At 31.7% G+C, this 19,492-nt stretch overlaps 2 protein-coding genes across 2 annotated transcripts; one reads left to right on the forward strand and one right to left on the reverse strand.

Annotated features, from left to right (window-relative positions):
• Window positions 1–226: 226 nt before the first annotated feature.
• Window positions 227–3,468, reverse strand: LOC120191758 (ATPase family AAA domain-containing protein 1-B-like). Its single transcript, XM_039194678.1, has 5 exons — window positions 3,150–3,468; window positions 2,119–2,419; window positions 1,384–1,542; window positions 933–1,228; window positions 227–545 (listed from the first exon to the last, which is right to left on the reverse strand). Exons 1-5 carry the CDS (start codon window positions 3,357–3,359, stop codon window positions 318–320), a joined length of 1,194 nt encoding a protein of 397 aa, XP_039050609.1. The 5' UTR covers window positions 3,360–3,468; the 3' UTR covers window positions 227–317.
• Window positions 3,469–14,905: 11,437 nt separating this feature from the next.
• On the forward strand, window positions 14,906–18,320 carry LOC120191700 (metal-nicotianamine transporter YSL3-like). The gene is given in 10 exon segments (XM_039194614.1): window positions 14,906–15,010; window positions 15,076–15,470; window positions 15,581–15,753; window positions 15,925–16,022; window positions 16,120–16,254; window positions 16,351–16,442; window positions 16,445–16,539; window positions 16,628–16,742; window positions 17,075–17,748; window positions 17,750–18,320. Coding segments are annotated over 9 exon segments (1,989 nt in total). The 5' UTR covers window positions 14,906–15,010; window positions 15,076–15,118; the 3' UTR covers window positions 18,005–18,320.
• The last annotated feature ends 1,172 nt before the right edge of the window (window positions 18,321–19,492 follow it).

The raw sequence follows: 19,492 nt of genomic DNA on the forward strand, positions 1-19,492 counted from the left end.
TATCATATCAACAATTAACGCTAAAATTGAATAAGATAAAATAGGGACCGAAATTTTCAAATAGAAATAATACAAGGACTCAATTTCACAAAAATAAAATATGACTAAATTTTAAATTTTGAAATAGTGTAGGGACCTTTCACATATTTTAACCAAAATAAAACATCACATACATTAAAAAACAAACAAACAAACAAATTTTGTGATGAAATCTCTCTTAAAGTTGTATTGCATAACCAATAATCATGTTAATCAAGCATCTTTTAAAAAGAAAAAAAAGGTTGCACAACAAAATCCAAGTATGCAGTTTAGGAATTTCAAGAGTCCTGAGAATCTGATTGAAGGTTAGCAATTTGGGAAGCTACAAGCTTGGAGAGTTCATTAATGGCAGCTTGAACCTGATAATCATCTGACTCACTCTGGTTTTGCCTTGACCATCCAGGTAATTGTGAACTTAACCTGCTATATTCATTTGCAGAAACCCCAGTCTTCCTCGATGTGGCAAGAACTCTCTCCAAATCAGTTTGTGATAATGGCCTCGGAGCCTAGAAACCAGAAAAAGTAATTTAGCCAAAAAAACTCGGTAAGATAAATAATTGACTATTCGTGTTGCAAAAAATACAAAGGCTATATGCAAGATACAAGAGTTCATCGATTCTACACACAAACTGAAGTTTTACTCATAGATAGGTCATAGGTGTATGTTTAAGACAACTCCTAGAATCCCATCCCCTACCTCATTCCAACTCTCCATTTTTATTTTGAAATACTTGTGTTCAACACATATTTGGATATGGGCACTGGGGATATGACCCTCCAAAGTATAACTACATCTGACATTCAAACTTGAGCCGAATAACATAGCTCACTCAGCAATACTTCCAAAAAATGAAACATGGACGCAGAAAGAAATAAAAGAAAAATGCACTTACTCCAGATGGTTTTCCTTTCTTCTCCTCGTCTAGCAAGTTCCTAATAGGAAAGTATGCGGCTTTCTTACAGAGTTCGAGAATATCAGACCCTGTGTACCCTTCACATAAACTGGCAATGAAGTCAAAATTGATGTTTTCTTCAACATTCTCACCCTTCAAAATCACCTTGAGTATCTCAGCCCTCTCCCTGCGGTCCGGTAGTCCAATCTCAAAAGCCTGGGGAAGACGCCTGAGTATGGCTTCATCTAGTTCAGATGGCCGATTCGTTGCAGCAAGAACCATAACTCGGCCATTTTCTGCACAACAATATACGATTATTCAATTCTGTACTATAATTCAAAAACAATCCCTATAACATTCTAGACAACCCTTCATCACAAAACTGGAAAGATGGTTCTTTGAATGGCAATGATAATAGTATATAAGAGCTTTTTGGTACAAAAATACTCACGATCAGTGGTAAACCCATCCCATAAAGCCATGAACTCAGTCTTCATGTTTGTCATTGCTTCATGATCTGTATTACGACGCTGTCCAAGAAAACTATCGACCTCATCAATAAATATAATAGCAGGCTGAAGTTTATGTGCCAAGCTGAACACTGCAGCCACTGCATAGTAGAAGAGGAAACAAAAAATAAGATATAAGACGCATAACATTAATAGACATAAGCGGGGACTTTAATCCATTAGAAAATGCTTGATGAAAAAATGTTTAATTGATAAGGGCTAGCTTACTACTACTTGCGCATAATATGATAATTATCATCTTTTTTCTATCTTGTAATATAAATTTCAGGGTAATGATATAAAGAAACGCAGGCCATTGATTTTAAGAAAAACGAGCCTGGACATGGAAGGGTTATGCCGTTATGGCACATATTTATGTGATGAAATTATTTTTGGGCCCTGGCCTCGGGCAAAGTACATTCTATGAATCACCTCGGCATTCCGCAAAATTGTGGGATGGTTGAACCAGTTTTCTCTTCTCTTAAAAGGGTTCATTTATATGCATAAAGCGTCTTCTCACATTTCCACAAGAGTTAAAACTCCAAAGAATAAATAAATACTAGGAAAAGAAAGTGCTAATTCTGATCACTTTCAACCATATGAATTAAGGTGTAGTCGAAATAAATGCAAAAGCCTCAGAATCAATATGGATAGAGTAAACATTATCAAAACTTTACCAAGTTTCTGTGCATCACCAAACCACTTGCTCATCAGATTTGAAATCCGCACATTGATAAAAACAGCTCCAGACTCCTTAGCAATTGCTTTAGCAAGCATGGTCTTTCCAGTACCAGGGGGGCCATATAATAAAACCCCTTTTTGAGGACCAAGAAGCTTTCCATGTGAAAACAGCTCTGGCCTTCGTAATGGAAGAATCACTAATTCATAGAGAGCTTGTTTGATAGATTCTAATCCTCCAATAGACTCAAACTCCACGTCAATGTGATCAGAATTTATTACATCACATGCTATTACATCCTATTAAATGAAAAAAAAAAATAAGGTATAAGCATGCAGGCCACCATAAAATTAACAGTTAGGATCCTTTGCTTCTATTCTAATACTGAATTTCAAAGCATATATTCCACCAAATATATATTTTTGATTACCGAACATGCACGACTACCAAAGTATAGTGGTATGCATGCATTCTCAGATATGATAATTTCAGGTAAAGAGGACATTAATGAACATAATACAAAAAACACGAAAGGAAAAGAGTAAAAAATTACAAAAAATAAAACAGAAAAACACCAAAAGGCTGCAAAAAAAATAATGCAAAAAGAACACACACACAAGGTCATAAGGCAAACACACCAATGTTAACCGAAGAGTTAGTCAAGTATGATTTCATTTTAGCAACTTGAGAAGAAAAAAAAAAAGGAGGCAACAATCAAATCAAGCAACCCTAGTATCCCTTTAGCAAGCTTTAATTAATTCTATGTTCAAAATTCAGATAAAGGGCATTGATTTACATTTTAAAAAATTGCAATTCTGAACTACAAACTCCAGCCTTGGATTCTATTCCAAACAAGCAAAACCCTATCGAAAAGGGGGGAAAACTAAAGAATAAACATTCACAGTAATGGATGACTAATTCTCGCGTATTAATTTAACTTTCTACAAAACTAATTAAAAATCCACTTTTAAAAGGAAACAAATACAAATTATCATTTAAATAAGATAAAATTCTCCCCAAAAAGTGTACCTCGTAGGGATTAGTATGGATTAGAGGACGACCCAAACGCTTAGCAATTTCCTTCTTGTGCTCCAATGCTTTTTTAGAAGCTTCCCGGTTAGGGTCGAGGTGTCGGAGCCCCGCGAAGAGAACCAAACAACTGAGGGCGGCGCTGGCGGCGTATAAAATCAATTCTTGCAGGAACTTCGTCTCCGACGAAGATGAACCCATTCTTCGCATATATTGATTTGACTAATTTCTTTCTTTTATCATATTAGGAAAAAGAAAACTTTCACGTTAAGACTTATTGGGGTTCTAAATTTTAACAGAAGACGAAACAGAAAATATTTTTTCCCCCTTCGACGACAGTGCTTACGATTTTCTGAGGCCATTCAGCTTTTCTCGAATAGGATTAAGGAAACATTATGGGCCAGACCAGACCGAACGGGTTGGGGTAGACCCGTGACCGAACGGGTTGGGGTAGACCCGTAACTTTTAGGGCAAACTGAATGTCTAGTATCTAAATTATTATTTTAATTTTGTTTAAGTACCTAAACTTTATTTTATTTAAAAGTCATACTTAACATTTAATTTAAGTATTATTTTGGTATTAACCGTTAAAAACTTTATGGAATTGTTGTATGTGGTATTTTATGGATAAATTACATCATTCATCACTCAACTATCTTTTCACTCCTATTTTGGTCACTAAAGATTAAAAAATTTCAATTTAACTACTCAACTTTTAAATTGCTCTTGCTTTAATCACTCTAATTTATTTTATTAATAATTTTGTGACATAATTTTTTTATTTTATTAATATATAATTAAAATAAAAAAGTTAAATTTAAAAGTTATAGTGATTAAATTAAGAGTAGTTTAAAAGTTATGTAATTAGATTTAAAATAAATAAATTTAAGTGACCAAAATAGAAATGATAAGATAATTGAGTGTTGAATTACCCATAAAAAGGTGCCATTAATCATAGTTCCATTATGTTGTTAATGACGAGGTATCAAAACGGAACAAAAAGTAAACGTTATGTATGATTTTTTAAAAATAAAAATTTAAGTACTAAAACGAAATAAAAATAATAATTCAAGTATTAAGTTTCGGTCACCCAACTTTTTTTTATCAAAATTATACTTAATATTTGGTTTATATTTTATTTTAGTTAACATCCTTAAAATTTTAATAATGATATTGACGTAACATTTTTAAATATTTATTTTTAATTTTCATGTCATTTCCTCTAATCTAATTGTATTTTCCAATATGTTTTGGTCTAATAAGATGTCACCACCTTAAAGGAGTAAAATCAAAGGAAATAAACAAACACCGCTAGATGGGAACCAATCGCCTAGACATTGGGTTAGAGTCGTTATTAGGGTTGTAAATGAGACGAGACAGATCGCAAACTACTCGAGATCGACTCGATCTTGGCTCGATAAATACTCGGATCGAATGGACTCGACTCGAGTTCTTAACGAGCCGAAACGAGCTACTCGATATTCGACTCGAAAAGCTCGTGAGCAGCTCGAAAAAATATTATATTATAATTTTATATTTTTTAAAATTACATTATTAAAAATATATTAAAAATACATTATTGATGAATAAATATTCTTGAATTGAAAATGGTTAAAAATTATTTTTGAATAAATATTCTTATATTTATTTTAAATTGATAAAAAAATTATTTCTCTAATGACAAATATTTAATATATTTCTAATGATAATATTTGTAATAACTAATTTTTTAAATTGTTGTTATATTTTGAGGCTTTGGGTTCAAATATCATATATATCAAGGGTTTGAGCATTTAATATCAAGATACTATATTGTACTTACCTCATAACTAATTATGTGATAAGGTTTAGGGTTTAGGATTTAGAATTTATGTGATAGGATTTAAGGTTTAGAGTTTAGAGTTTAAGGTTTATGTGTTAGGGTTTAGGGTTTATGTGTTAGGGTTTAAGTTATGCCATGAAGGTAACATACAAATTATGCAAAATGATGTTATGTTATGTGACTCGTAAATAAATTATTCACATACTTATACATAAACATATCAACATGCAAAATAAATATACACAACTAATTAAAGAAAACAATCCAAAACAGAGACTAAATTAAGAAAAATCTAAATGTGAGGACTAATTTAAGCTAAAATTTAAATAATTGAGGGACTGTTTTGTACAAAATGCATAAATCTAGAGAGCCTAAAGCTAATTTACCCCTAAGGTTATGGTGGCTAAATGATAATTAACCCCAAAATTAATTAGGGTTTAGAACCTAAATTAAAACAAACCTAAACTAAATATTCATTTCAGTCGCTCAAGCCTCACGTCCTAACCTTCTCCAACTCTCCCCCTCTCATTCTCATGCAAACCAGAAAATAGTGTTGCAGGCCCGCAGCTGCCGCTCCTCTCGACTTTCTTCAACGGAGTTCTACACTTCAACTTCTATCATTTTTCCTCGCTCAACCCTAACAGAGACCCACAGCCTCTGTGGCTTCAGTCGCCTAGTGCTCCGATGTGGAGCTTAAACTTCTCCTAAACATATTTCGGTGACAACCTTCATAAAAAACATCCCCAAAACCTTAAACTTAAACCCATAAGACCCTCGTAAATACCCAGCTTCACCACTCCGTAACCATGCCAGACCACGGCCACCGTTGCCACCGCGGCCTTCGCCGTCCCCACGAGCTCCGATGAAGAGTCCTAAAGCCTGGACCACTCTTTCCTCGCTGACCTAGGCAAGAAACCCAAACTTTACTGCACATTAATGTATGCTCTAGATATGATATGTTCTCCTCAGTACACGATCTATGCCCTTCGAAAATCTTGGTGAACTTTTTTTTCATTCTTGCGTATCTTTTACCTGTATATCTGAAAACTTAAAAGAGAAAATCTTTCGCATGTGACAACATTTAGGTTTTTCAAAGTGGAGATCTCGCTGCTGTTGAAGTTGTTTTGTCGAACATGGCTGTTGCACTTGACCGTGTGCTTTTGGATGTAGAGGTAATTGTTCTAAAATGCTCTTTCAAGATGAATCTACAGTTTGTAACTTTTATGAACTTCCTTTTTCAGATACTGCATTTCGATTATAAGTTTTTATGAACTTCTACATGAAATATGACGGTAGCTTTTCAAGATCCTTTGTATTTCAACCCTACCACAAAGCTTTGCGGGAGCCATTTGACTACTACAAGTTTGGTTGCAAAATATTCGACCTTTGATTGATTTCAGGTGAGTGGACAAATACCACACTGTCTTATTATAGTGATTCTTATTTATGTGATTTAGGTTGCAGAAAACTCCGCTGATAATTGAATATGGTTTTGTCAAGAAATATAGGTTGTTAAATTCATAACTCTATTAAGGTGAACCAATACATTAGATTTTCACGTTAATGATTAGGACATATGTGAATGTCACAAGTAAGTTATATAAATTTTTGATTAATTATATCTTTGAATACAATCTAAGGTTGAAATTGTTTTATATTTTGTATTATCTGGTGGTTCATTCGTTGTATATTTCAAAATTTTCACTCCCCTTCTTCTTCCCAGAAACATATTATTTTACATGTTCCATAGTACAATTTAATTCTTATCAACTGCTGCATAAGCTGTTAATTGTCATTTCTAGTATTGGTTTTGGTGTTTGGTTCTCTGTCCCTTGTTTTTTGCTTGGTGCTCTGTCCCTTGTTTTGTGCTTGGTGCTCTGTCCCTTGTTGTGTGTCTGCAGGGCATGGATTCGAGCATGGCCAGCATGGGCGACGACAGCATTGGTTTCGGTGGATGGCAGACTAGCATGGGTCTTCCTCGGTGGGTTCACGTGGGTGGTGCACTATCTCGGGCTTCCTCGTCGATTTGCACCACATGTTAATATAATAAACATGAGTAATAATAATACTAATAATTATTATAAAAACTTCAAAACTTATATTAATTATCCTAAATTTCTTGTAATTGTATTTTTTATTTTTTAGATTTTTTTATAGTTCATACATTCATATTATAATGTATTGGTAATGGTTGATTAAAGGGAAAATTATTTATATATTTTAAATGTAATATAAGATTTTTGTAGGATCAAATTCGAGTTTGAGTTCGAGCTTTAATCTAGTTCGAGCTTGAATCGAGCTCAAAATCGAGCTTCAATCGAGCTCGAGTCTCGAGCTTCAATCGAGCTCTTGAATTTTTTTTGAGTTCTAGCCTTTTCGAGTTCGAGTCGAGTTTTAATATTATCTTTCGAGTTCGAGTCGAGCTTGAAAATTTTAGGCTCGCGAGTTTTCGAGTCTAGTCGAGCCTACATTTAAAGTTTTCGAGTTCGAGTCGAGCTCGGCAATACTCGAGCTCGACTCGGCTCGTTTACACCCCTAGTCGTTACTTTGGATAATTTTATTAATAATTATATTTCACTTATATTAAATGATAACCACAATAAATGAATTTAAATAATTTAGAATTTGCTAAAATAAACAATTTTTTGACATAATGCATCAGCTCTAAGGCATTAATATAATCTCTGCTGAGAATAAAACATCCTAAAGAAATAACATTAATATTGAGAAATTAAAAACCAACAAACATCTTATATCACGGTTCAAGAAACATAAAATATTTGATGCTACTCAGTATATACAGCATTTAGAACAGTATCCTAAGAAAGATCACAAGAAAGAGTAGACTCACTTGGGACGGATGTAGAAATTTGTGTCAAGGAGAAACGAATCTTTAAAATTTTAGGTAGGATATGACGAATTTATAAAATTATAGAGGACAAAAACATATTTTCAATAGTAAATACATAAAAAACTTAAAAATATATGATGATTTTAAATTTCAGAGATACGAAAACAGACTCACTCTCGATTCATTGTAAACATTGATACCAGTCCTATACGTTTCAACAATGATTTATTTTACTTAAGTTTTTAAGTTTGAATCTTAAATCATTCAAATTGATTTATTTGTGATTATCATTCAGTATAAGTTAAATATATTTATCTTGGCTTAGTGGTTAGGTATTTGGCCCCATCCAAGGGGTTCATGGACTGTTTCCTCCTAACAACAACAATTGTCATATTTTTTTTTTATCATTTTATTGGTCGTTTTTCAAATTTTATAATATCATTTTTAATTTTAATATTTATACATTTTATATTAAAATAGTAATTTATTATTATAATTATAAAATTAATTTTATATGGAATTCGGGATGTACATCTATTTTTTTAAATAATTTGAAATAATATAAAATAATATTATATGTATTTATAATATTTCTTAATCAAATATAATATTAGTTTTAAGAATAATAATATTAAAATATAAAATTAATTGAGACATTATTAAAATATTGCAACGTAAAACTGTTCTTTTTACCCTATGAATTGAGGCCGACAATGGCCACTTTGTCAGGCTCTTCTGGAGGCAGGAGTAATGACCGGGTGTGCCATCGGTGTATGGTGTTAATGTATTGCCACATTTCCATAACGACTGTTCGTAAAATGGATATAATATAACAATATATATAAGTTATTATTTTATGTATAAATTTTATAATAACTTATTTTATAGGGATTTTATTTTAATTTTGAATCTTAAAATATAAAATTTCAAATATTAAATTTAAACTATCATTTCATAAATCTTAAACTATAAATATAACATATAAATCAAAATAAATACATTTATATAAATTAAAATTTATATTTATATAGGATTAAGACACACTTAGATAATGTAAATCTTATTTAATTTTACATAAATTTAGAATCGTTAGATGAGTGAAAATAGATAGTTGAGATTAATTTCTTGCTCATAAGTTATTTCAACTCATCCAACAATCTTATATTTATGTAAAACTAAAAGAGTTTTACATTATGTAATAGTATTATGTATCATATATATATATATATATATATTCATTATAATTTTAAATATTTGTAATAAACTAATTTGTTTCTATTTGCATATAAAAGAAGTTAACATAAGATAAAAATTATGAATCAATATGAGATAAGAGTGACAACAAACTAATACATAAAACGAGTAATGAAGGCTAATTTAATATATGATTATGGTTCAATTTCCGAAAAATAAAATAAATATTGGGCAGTGTTAAGGTGTTGTCACTGGTAAGGTGAGTCCAATATTTAATAATTGAGAAGCCAAATAAAGATAAAAAAGTAAAGGAAAAGGAAGCATATTGATGGAAAACTTGTATGGTTCTTTTATTTAATACATAAACGTTACTACTCAGAAGAGGAATAATTAAGACGGGATAGGGGTACATGCGTAGGCTCTTTTTTCCTCGACTTCTTTGATGATCAACAACTCAACTTCAATCACCCTTAAATGTACAAATTCCTTGCCTCTACCATTTGTCCTCCTCCAAATTCATTATTCCCCATTACACGTAAAAAAAGAGACCCACCTAAAAGCCAATAATACTAAAATTAACCCTCAATTTTTTATTAAAATAATTCTTTTAATTTTTTAGTCTCTAATATTTTATTTTAGGATTAAAATACTTCTAATATTTGATTAATTCTTATTTTTTTTCCTTTCCGAAGCATTTTTGGACTCCTACGTCTTATTTGAGGGTAAAGAGACCTATATTTTGGAGCAGAAACCGTTTTTAAACTAGTGGTTTACAATTACGGAGAGACATTTTTGTCTCAAAATAAAATGTTGAGGACTAAAATGCTTCCAAAAATTATTAGTCAAAGTGACTATTTAGTCAAACGTTAAAGATTTTTTTATGACGTTATGCCTATAAAAAGTGTAGATATATAATTTTTCTAATTCTAATTTATATGTAAATATTTTATCAATTTAATATTTATTTTTTTTATTTTTCTTCATGACCCTTTAAATGTATTTTTTTAATTAAATGACTGTTTTATAATATGATGAATAATTTAGTGATATGAAATGTATTTTACTTATTTATAATTTAATAAACAATACATATTAATAATAATAACATTTGTTCGAAACAATGGATCTCAGTGGTCAATGAATTATTATTATTCCTTGAGATATCGGGTTCGAACACCAGAAATGTCAAATGTAAGATTGTTTAATATCAAATGGTTAAGAGTTTATCTTTAACATATTTTATCTTATACTTACTCCATATCAATAATAATAATAATAATAATAATAACAGTCTAATCACACGTATTTTATTTTTATTACATTGAAATTAACTTTTTAAAAGATGTATAAGTATAATCATATCAAACGTTATAGTGTATACTCATTGGCAGATTCCAAATTCGAATTATTAATCTAGGTGCTTACAAGTGGATACTGGTAGTATCTGTCTTAAAGTCTCACAACTATTTGACCATAAATATTTAAATACCCTATAATATTTAGTGCTCGAATCTGGAACTTCTAAAAATAACAATCATTCGTTTAATCAATGAGATAGTTTGGTTCGTGCCTAAATTTGAATTAGGATGTAAATGCTATTCTAAAATATATATGCTCACTTTTAAAAATATTTTTAAACTCATATATATTTGAACAAAATGAGAAATTAAAATATATATAGATTCAAATTATAAAAAATATGAATGAATAAAAAAGTTTGAATCAACACATAATTTGAGTTAATATAAAATCGGAACATAAAATCTCAAAGATCTCCACAACTTTAAAACAAAGGATTTAACTTCATAAAAGGATGTCTTTTTGTTTAAAATAAAGCAGAAGTGTATTCAGTGATGTCAATGGAATTAATGATAGATTCTCCCCATCTAGAGGCTCTAAGGTAAGACACGTGTTCGTCATATTTTCTATTTGCATGATCTGCACGCTAAGGTGTATTCTTAGAATTATCTAATTCACAATTATACTTAAAATTTATATTTATTTATAAATATTATTACATGAAATCAAATTAAATAATATTTTAATTAAGATTTGATTCTTCAAAAATGTAATCTTTAAAATTATATTAGGCTGTTATCATTTAATATATACTCAAAATATTATAAAGTTATAATAAATTGAATATCAACAAGGGATGGATAATTTGATACGTTTCAACTTGATTCGATAGGGTTGTTTTTTTTAATTGAAATTTGGGTTAGATCGAGTTTTTCTAAAGGACGAGATCGAAGTGAGTCAGGTTTAAATTTAGGTAAAAAGAATATTGACTTGAGAAAATAATATAATTACCATTTATATATTTTAGAGATTATTACAATTATATCCATGTCTATTTTCTTCAACTAATTCTTTATTTTATCTATTGAAAATAATATATATATATATATATTGGGTTGAATCAGATGTGAATTTTAACCTAAAAATTGAATCGAATTTTGAGTTAAAAAATAAAATCTCCCTAAATCCTCGTTGTATTGAATTCAAATTTAGAGGTGTAATTTTATACTTAGTTTAGATGGGTCAAAAATTTGAGACGATCCACGATCATTTAGGGTGCGTTTGGTTCACGGAATATAAGATTACCAGTGGGAATGTAAGATTACCAAGGAATAGCATTACTGGGAATGTTGTATTTTGTGTTTGGTTGGCTTAGCAGGAATGTAAGATTACCATTTTGGTTAAAGGAATAAAAGATTATTGGAATGTATATTTGACCAAATTGTCCTAATTATATTTGTGTAATATTACAAGTTGGAAAATATTATATATTTCTTTAAAAAAAAATTAAATTCATAATATTTATATTTTTTATAAAATAAAAATAAAAAGTTTAATGAAAGGGTTAAAATTTTATTTAAACCTTGAACTTTATAAAATTTTAATTATAGATTTTTTTTTGTAAATCTAAAATAATTTAAGGATAATTTGTAATTTAACATTCGTAAAATTTTTATTATTCGTGACAGAATAATATATTTTGAAAAAATAAAAATTAGGGCATTTTAGTCTAAAACGCCGGTAATCCAACAATACCTAAGGAAAGGGAGGTAATGACATTCCCGGTAATATACCCCAAAAAATCCACTATTGGTAATCTTACATTACCGGAAATAGGATTTCCGTGCTAACCAAACGGGGGAATGTGGATTCCATTCCCATGGGAATCCCACATTCCCCAATCCAAACACCCCCTTATAGTATTAACACACATATGAATAATATATCCAATATATATTTAAAATTTTATAAATATTATAACAAATTAAATATACTTTATAACAATTAAAATATCTATACAACGACTGATAATTATTTGATTTATGTGATGGAGTATTAGATTTTTTTAAATAAAATTAAAAGTTTAAATTGTAATATTATAAAATAAAGTAAATTAAATTAAGATCGTTGTCTAAAAATGATAATTAATTTCAATTAATTTAAATAAATTAAAAATATTTATTTATAATTCTCATTGAAATTTTATTTTATTCATTAATAATATGATATATTGTGATTCACTAATAATACATTATACATTTATTCGTCCTGCACCTCTGGAAACTTGTTTAGTAAATTGATTTTTTTTATAGAAAATAATATTAACTTTCGATTCCTTTAAATTAATTAAATCTTTTTATCATGCTATTATTTATATTTAAACCATCATATTAATTATAAATTATTATATTAATATTATCGCAATTAATAAAAAAATATTAATCGAAAGAATATATTAGTATAATTTAAAAGTTTAAAAATAGTATTAAAAAGCGACAGACAATATGAACTAGTGTACTCGAATTCCGTACAAAAATAAATGAGATCGTGGGATTGTAACTATATGTGGAGTAGTAATACATATTACAATTTAACTCGAAACTGATAAATTCTGAATTAATCTGATTTGTTTTGATTTGATAGGATCAATTTTTTATTTTAAAATTCAACTTCAAATAAAATTTTATATAAAATAAGATCGGATCAATTTAAATAAAGATTGAAAAATCTTTAACTTGACCAATCCAAGAATAATAGTGTAACGTTTACATATAAATTTTACGAACAATTAATATAATTCTCTCTTTATATTTTTTTAATTAAATTCTTATTTTATAATATGTAAGGTCAGATCAAATTTATACCTTACAATATAAGATTAGATTGAAGAAATGTTATTTTCAAATCAAATCAAATAAAGTGTATTTATTTTATATAGATTGAATAAAATATATATATTTTTAAAATCGAATCGGTTTCACAAAAAATCCAACCATATCGTTGCCATCACTAAGGGCATCTCCAATCCTATCTCTACTCTAAAGCATCTCTATCTCTATTGTAGAGATGAAATAATAATTCATCTCCAGCGTTATCTCTACATTACCATCAATTCTATTTTATTTATAATATTTAACTATTATAATATTAATTTTATAAATATAAAAAATCAGAAAAATATAAAAAAATCCAAAAAATTACAAAAAAATTAGTAAAATTATTTATCTAATTTTAATATATTTTAATATATTTTATAATTTAATATACTTAAAAAAAAAAAAAAAATGTGGCGCAAGTTACAGTGCCGCGCCACATCTAACGCGGCACTGTAGCAGATCTCTACTGTAGAGCAAGATCTGGCGCAGCACTGGAGCGCTACAGTGCCGAAAATCGCTACAGTTAAATAGCATTGGAGATGGGCTAAGTAGTAAGTAGTACCTACAACCAAATAAAAAATAAAAAAATCGAGAGCACGCCCACTTTCCTAGGGAGCGAGTTACAACCACGCTCGAAAACAACACCATTGGAATCACGGAGCCCATTTGTCCGAGCCATTAACAGTGACATCTAAGGTTATGCTTCGATCTGACGCCAACAGATCAACTTTGATACCCATTTCCATGGTCCCTTACTCACGCTATCTCAATTTGTAATCTCTGAAAGTGTTTTTCCTTTTTCGATTCTTTGACCTTTGTAACCTGTAAGCCTTTTTCGCTGAATTTCTCATGTTCGTTGTTAAAGGACACACGCCTTTCCCCGGTAGAGCCGCTTTCAATGCGAAAGGACTGGAACAAGTTCCATTGAATCTCTTTGAAAGGACCTCCATTTCCATGGCTACCCCTCACTTTCTTCTCTCTGTAAAATTTGTAGCTAGGATGGCAGTCGGCATAAAGAATCAAATTTTATGGCTGGAACAAGTTCCATTGAATCTCTTTGAAAGGACCTCCATTTCCATGGCTACCCCTCACTTTCTTCTCTCTGTAAAATTTGTAGCTAGGATGGCAGTCGGCATAAAGAATCAAATTTTATGGCCACCAAGTGTTTGTCGAATGGTTAATAAATGTACAGCGTGGTAACTCTGTTTGTATATATCTGCTTTACATGCAAAGGGTCTTCAACTCTTCATCCTTTTAACATTCCTTTTTGTTGCGGTTACTAAGCTGTGGGGTTGCTTTAATATAAAGACTTGGCGATTTGTGCCAAATCCACAAGCCTTGAAGTGCTGATTTTGATATACCCTTTCTGAAGTTCCTTTTTTTGGGGTCTTCTTGTTTCAGATGTGGAATTCAATGCCCTTGTGATATTGCATTGAATTGAATTTATGTACCCTTTTGGCTTTTTCGGCGTGTGGATTGCTAGTGGTCCTTTTAGAGGTGTTTATTTACTGCTGCCTCGACCATTGAACTCAAACTTTGATATTTCTATATTTTCTTCATTGTATTCGGAGCTTTCTGCTGGTCAACACGAGGAAGGAAAGGCTTGAGGTGAGAAATGAGTAAAGTATTTTATTACTTCCATGGCATGTTCTTAGATTCAGCAAAGAAAAGCATAAATGGAAATCCCAATTTGAAATTGTTTCATGAATTCTAGTTAATATGATGGACGTGAATTAGAAGAAACAAGTTTGATTTTGAGCCTGGATAGGTGTTTACCAAGCTGAACTTTAGCAAGAAGAAGATCAAGCTGATCACCAAGTTTGATTTGTTTCCTCTTTGAACCGGTCCTTAAAAATATTTGGTTTTTGTGATGATTTTAATCAGACTAGCATTCCAAGAACCAGATTTTATCAAGGGAAACGTGAACATGGAGGAGATGAAAGAGATTGAGAGGGTTGAGAGAGAAGATCCAGAAGAGATAAATGGTGAGCAAGAGGAGTTGAAGAGGATTGCACCTTGGACGAAACAGATAACAATTAGAGGACTCGTAGCTAGCCTTCTTATTGGCATCATATACAGTGTGATAGTCATGAAGCTCAACCTCACGACCGGGCTAGTTCCGAACCTCAATGTCTCAGCCGCTCTTCTTGCCTTTGTATTTGTTAGGTCATGGACAAAGCTGCTGCAGAAGGTTGGATTTGCTTCAACTCCTTTCACTCGACAAGAGAATACCATAATTCAGACCTGTGCTGTTGCTTGTTATAGTATTGCTGTTGGAGGTATTTTTTGTCTGCAATCAGTTTTTGGTTCCTTTTTGAATTATTTTTTTATCATTGATTGGATATCAATTCACCTGTTTTGTTGTTTTTGTTTTCCATCAATTGTTCAGGTGGATTTGGTTCTTATCTATTGGGTTTAAACAGGAAGACTTATGAACAAGCTGGCGTTGACACCGAAGGCAATAATCCAGGTAGCATCAAGGAACCTGGGATTCATTGGATGATTGGTTTTCTCTTTGTGAGTTCCTTTGTCGGGCTTTTGGCATTGGTTCCTCTAAGAAAGGTATGCCTATTTCTTCTACTTCACTTTCTTGCTATTCAGGGTTTCCAAGAAAAACTGATAGATTCATTCACAGCCATATCATCTAGTCTTAGTTGGTAATTTGGGTCTTTATCATGTAAGATCATACCATGGATATATCATCTTAATAGTCGAGCATTTTTGTTCTGTCAGATCATGATAATCGACTACAAATTAGCTTACCCAAGTGGAACCGCTACAGCTGTTCTGATTAATGGATTTCATACTCGTAAAGGAGACAAAATGGCCAAGTATGAACCTACGGTTCCAATTCTTTTCTTTTCAAATTCAAAACTAAACTGGTTTCAATTGTGGCATAACTCGACCTTTTAATGTTCCATTTTGCAGGAAGCAGGTTCACGGGTTTCTGAAATTCTTTTCACTTAGTTTCCTTTGGGCTTTCTTCCAATGGTTCTATGCAGGTGGAGATGCATGTGGGTTTTCTCAGTTTCCTACATTTGGTTTGAAAGCATGGAAAAACTCGTATGTGCTTTAGATTTCATGTTCTTTATGTTTAACATTTTTCCACCTATACATCTCTTGCCATATTCATTGATTCAAGAAAGTTTGATTTTGCAGATTTTACTTTGATTTTAGTATGACTTACATGGGAGCAGGAATGATCTGTTCACATCTAGTAAACTTATCTTTGCTCCTCGGTGCGGTGCTTTCTTGGGAGTAATGTGGCCACTTATTGGAGGGCTCAAGGGAGAGTGGTTCCCTGCTACTTTACCCGAAAGCAGCATGAAGAGTCTAAATGGCTACAAGGTTTGCAGAGCTTCTCCCTTAATGATATTTTATTATTTTAGCTCCAATATTGGTTCACATTTCTCATTGGTTTCCGTTTATAATGCAGGTTTTTATTTCTATTTCTTTAATTCTGGGGGATGGGCTCTACAATTTTCTGAAGGTTCTGTTTTTCACTGCAAGAAACATCCACACTAGAGTTAAAAATAGTAACCTTAAAACATGTAAGTCAGCTACATTGTAAAATGTCTTTGTTGGCTCCTCTCAAGCTCATTACTTCAATTACTTTTTACTCATTAGCTATAGCTACCATCTTGTATGGATCTAGTAGAGTCTGTTTCCATTTTACAAGGGTATGTAAGCAATTAAAATATTTTGTTTTCATGGTCCCTTTTTATCACGAGACATGTAAAACGGTGTTCATTTGATCTTGGAAGTGCTAAACCCTATAAGCATCGTCATGTTCACATAGATCCTCGGAGAATAAAAACTTTACTTTAGAGAGAGTATTCCTAGAGAATAGCAGCTTTATTAACATTCTTTACGTGTAATGCAGCATCCGATAACCAGAAGTCGCATCCGGACGATCTTCATCGAAATGAACTATTCGTTAGAGAGAGAATTCCTATGTGGGTAGCATGTGCAGGGTACACTACTTTTTCTATCGTTTCCATCATTGTTATCCCTCAGATGTTCCCCGAGCTAAAATGGTATTATGTAGTTGTTGCTTACATTCTTGCACCCTCTTTGAGCTTCTGCAATGCTTATGGTGCTGGTCTGACTGACATGAACATGGCGTACAATTACGGGAAAGTAGCTCTCTTCGTTCTTGCTGCCTTGTCTGGAAAGGAAAATGGTGTCGTTGCAGGACTCGTGGGCTGTGGTCTTATTAAATCTATTGTTTCTATCTCATCTGATTTGATGCATGATCTCAAGACCGGTCATCTAACTCTCACTTCCCCAAGATCCATGCTTCTCAGCCAGGCTATCGGAACGGCCATCGGCTGTGTTGTAGCTCCTCTTACATTCTTTCTCTTCTATAAAGCTTTCGATCTGGGGAACCCCGATGGTCAATACAAAGCCCCATATGCTCTCATTTACCGAAATATGGCCATTCTTGGTGTTCAAGGCTTCTCTGCCCTTCCCTGGCATTGTTTGCAGTTCTGCTATGGGTTTTTTTCCTTTGCCATAGCGGCCAATTTGTTGAGAGATTGTACTCCCAAGTATATCGGGGAAATGGGTTCCCCTTCCAATGGCTATGGCTGTGCCTTTCCTTGTTGGTGCTTATTTTGCAATTGATATGTGTGTGGGGAGTTTGGCTGTTTTTGCATGGCACAAGCTAAATGGCAAGAAGGCTGGTTTGATGGTTCCTGCCGTGGCATCTGGCTTGATATGCGGAGATGGGCTATGGCTTCTCCCTTCGTCGATCCTTGCTTTGTTTAAGGTTCGTCCTCCAATCTGCATGAACTTCTTTGCAACAACATAGACTATTGTGTTAAGAGCACAGTGAGGAAGATAGAGAGTGAAGGGGCTTTGTTAGTTTACATATAACAAAACTAACTTTGTCGTAGATGGAAACGAAAACCAGTATAGCGTTCAATACACAATCTGTCCTCGAGTTATAGGTAGACGAACAATAGTTTAGGCATGTATTTATGCTGTTCTAAAGTAACATACATTATATGAGCTTCAAGTCTCAGGAAAAGTTGGTTCTTATGCAGATCAATGTATGCAAAAATGTTGTAATAAAATCCAGTTTAGATGATGAATAAAGAGCAGTTCGATACCGGAATCCGATTCAAGCAACCATTATGTTACTTGTTCTGTCATTCAGACAATTTATTTGTGCTGCCTGGATACACTGTTCTTTAAACTGTTCTGATTGTCTTGTTCATGCTTCACAAATCACAATGTGTAGAAACCCTATTTGCTTGTATGTACTTTAATCCCAACGTTTTAATTCTTGTTCAAAATACACCATGTTGAAAGGAAACCATTAGTTACCCATGTTGTTGACATATCTTTTTTACGTGTGCTTAATTGTTAATGTGATATGTGTCATGGCACTAAAATGATAACGTGAAATATATCATATCACCTGAAATGATGATGTGATAATTACCATATCACCTACAATAAAGAATTAGTATGTGTCAAGTCAATAATTAAACACATGTAAAAATGTCATGTCGGTAAATGTATCAACTGTTAGTCAACTAACGATTTTCTTCCTACAGAGATAATCTGACCAAAAATTGTTTATTAGGGGTTAAAATACTTAAAAATAAAAATAGGAATTAAAGTAACTAATTTATAAACGTTATGAGGTAATTTTATTATTATATTTTTTTCCCGAATACATGATCATACTTCACAGTAGGCAAAATCTTTTTTGCTCATATTTACTTTCTAAAGAACTGGAATTTTAGTGTAGCAGTAAAAACCTGGTTGAATATGTCTCAGTTAATATCATTATTTGCATTATTTCTGAAGCCATAAACTTCATTATTTTTGGTTTTTTCTGCTGGCAGAATGTGAATAAAAGCTACATATACAGAAATTGTTAGCAAAGGAAACAATGCTGCAAGAGTGTGTACCAGGAGGAATGGACTTTCTTCTACTCTACTGAGAATCAAACAGAAAAAAGGGCTTATCGTTTCTCATGACTTTAAGATCCAACGGGAAGATTGAAAGACATTAGTGTGCTGATTTCATTTTGTTTTTTCAAATTTTGTTGAGGATTAATCGGTGACCGACGATGTCGTGATAAGTTTGAGGCCTTTAAGATTTAAAGCTAGTTTTATTCCAGGTTTAATACAGAATTAAGTGTTTAAGTTATAATTTGTTTCTTATTCAAGTGTTAATGTTTTCCCGGTTAATATAGGTGTCTAATGTTACTAACATTATTATTTTAAATGTTCAGTTCGTAATGGCCGTTAAAAAAATTACATATCTTAAACGTGTCACGTTTATA

Source organism: Hibiscus syriacus, unplaced genomic scaffold, assembly GCF_006381635.1.
Source record: "Hibiscus syriacus cultivar Baekdansim isolate YM2019G1 unplaced genomic scaffold, ASM638163v2 tig00116971_pilon, whole genome shotgun sequence".
In the NCBI taxonomy this organism is placed as follows: Eukaryota; Viridiplantae; Streptophyta; class Magnoliopsida; order Malvales; family Malvaceae; genus Hibiscus; species Hibiscus syriacus.

Excerpts from the sequence above, each read along its gene's own strand:
- LOC120191758 (XM_039194678.1), bottom strand. The coding sequence starts at position 3,359 with ATGCGAAGAATGGGTTCATCTTCGTCGGAGACGAAGTTCCTGCAAGAA. Across the intron at positions 2,420-3,149 it reads TCCATACTAATCCCTACGAG|GATGTAATAGCATGTGATGT; the intron begins GTACACTTTTTG and ends TTCATTTAATAG. Across the intron at positions 1,229-1,383 it reads GGATGGGTTTACCACTGATC|AAAATGGCCGAGTTATGGTT; the intron begins GTGAGTATTTTT and ends ATTGTTGTGCAG.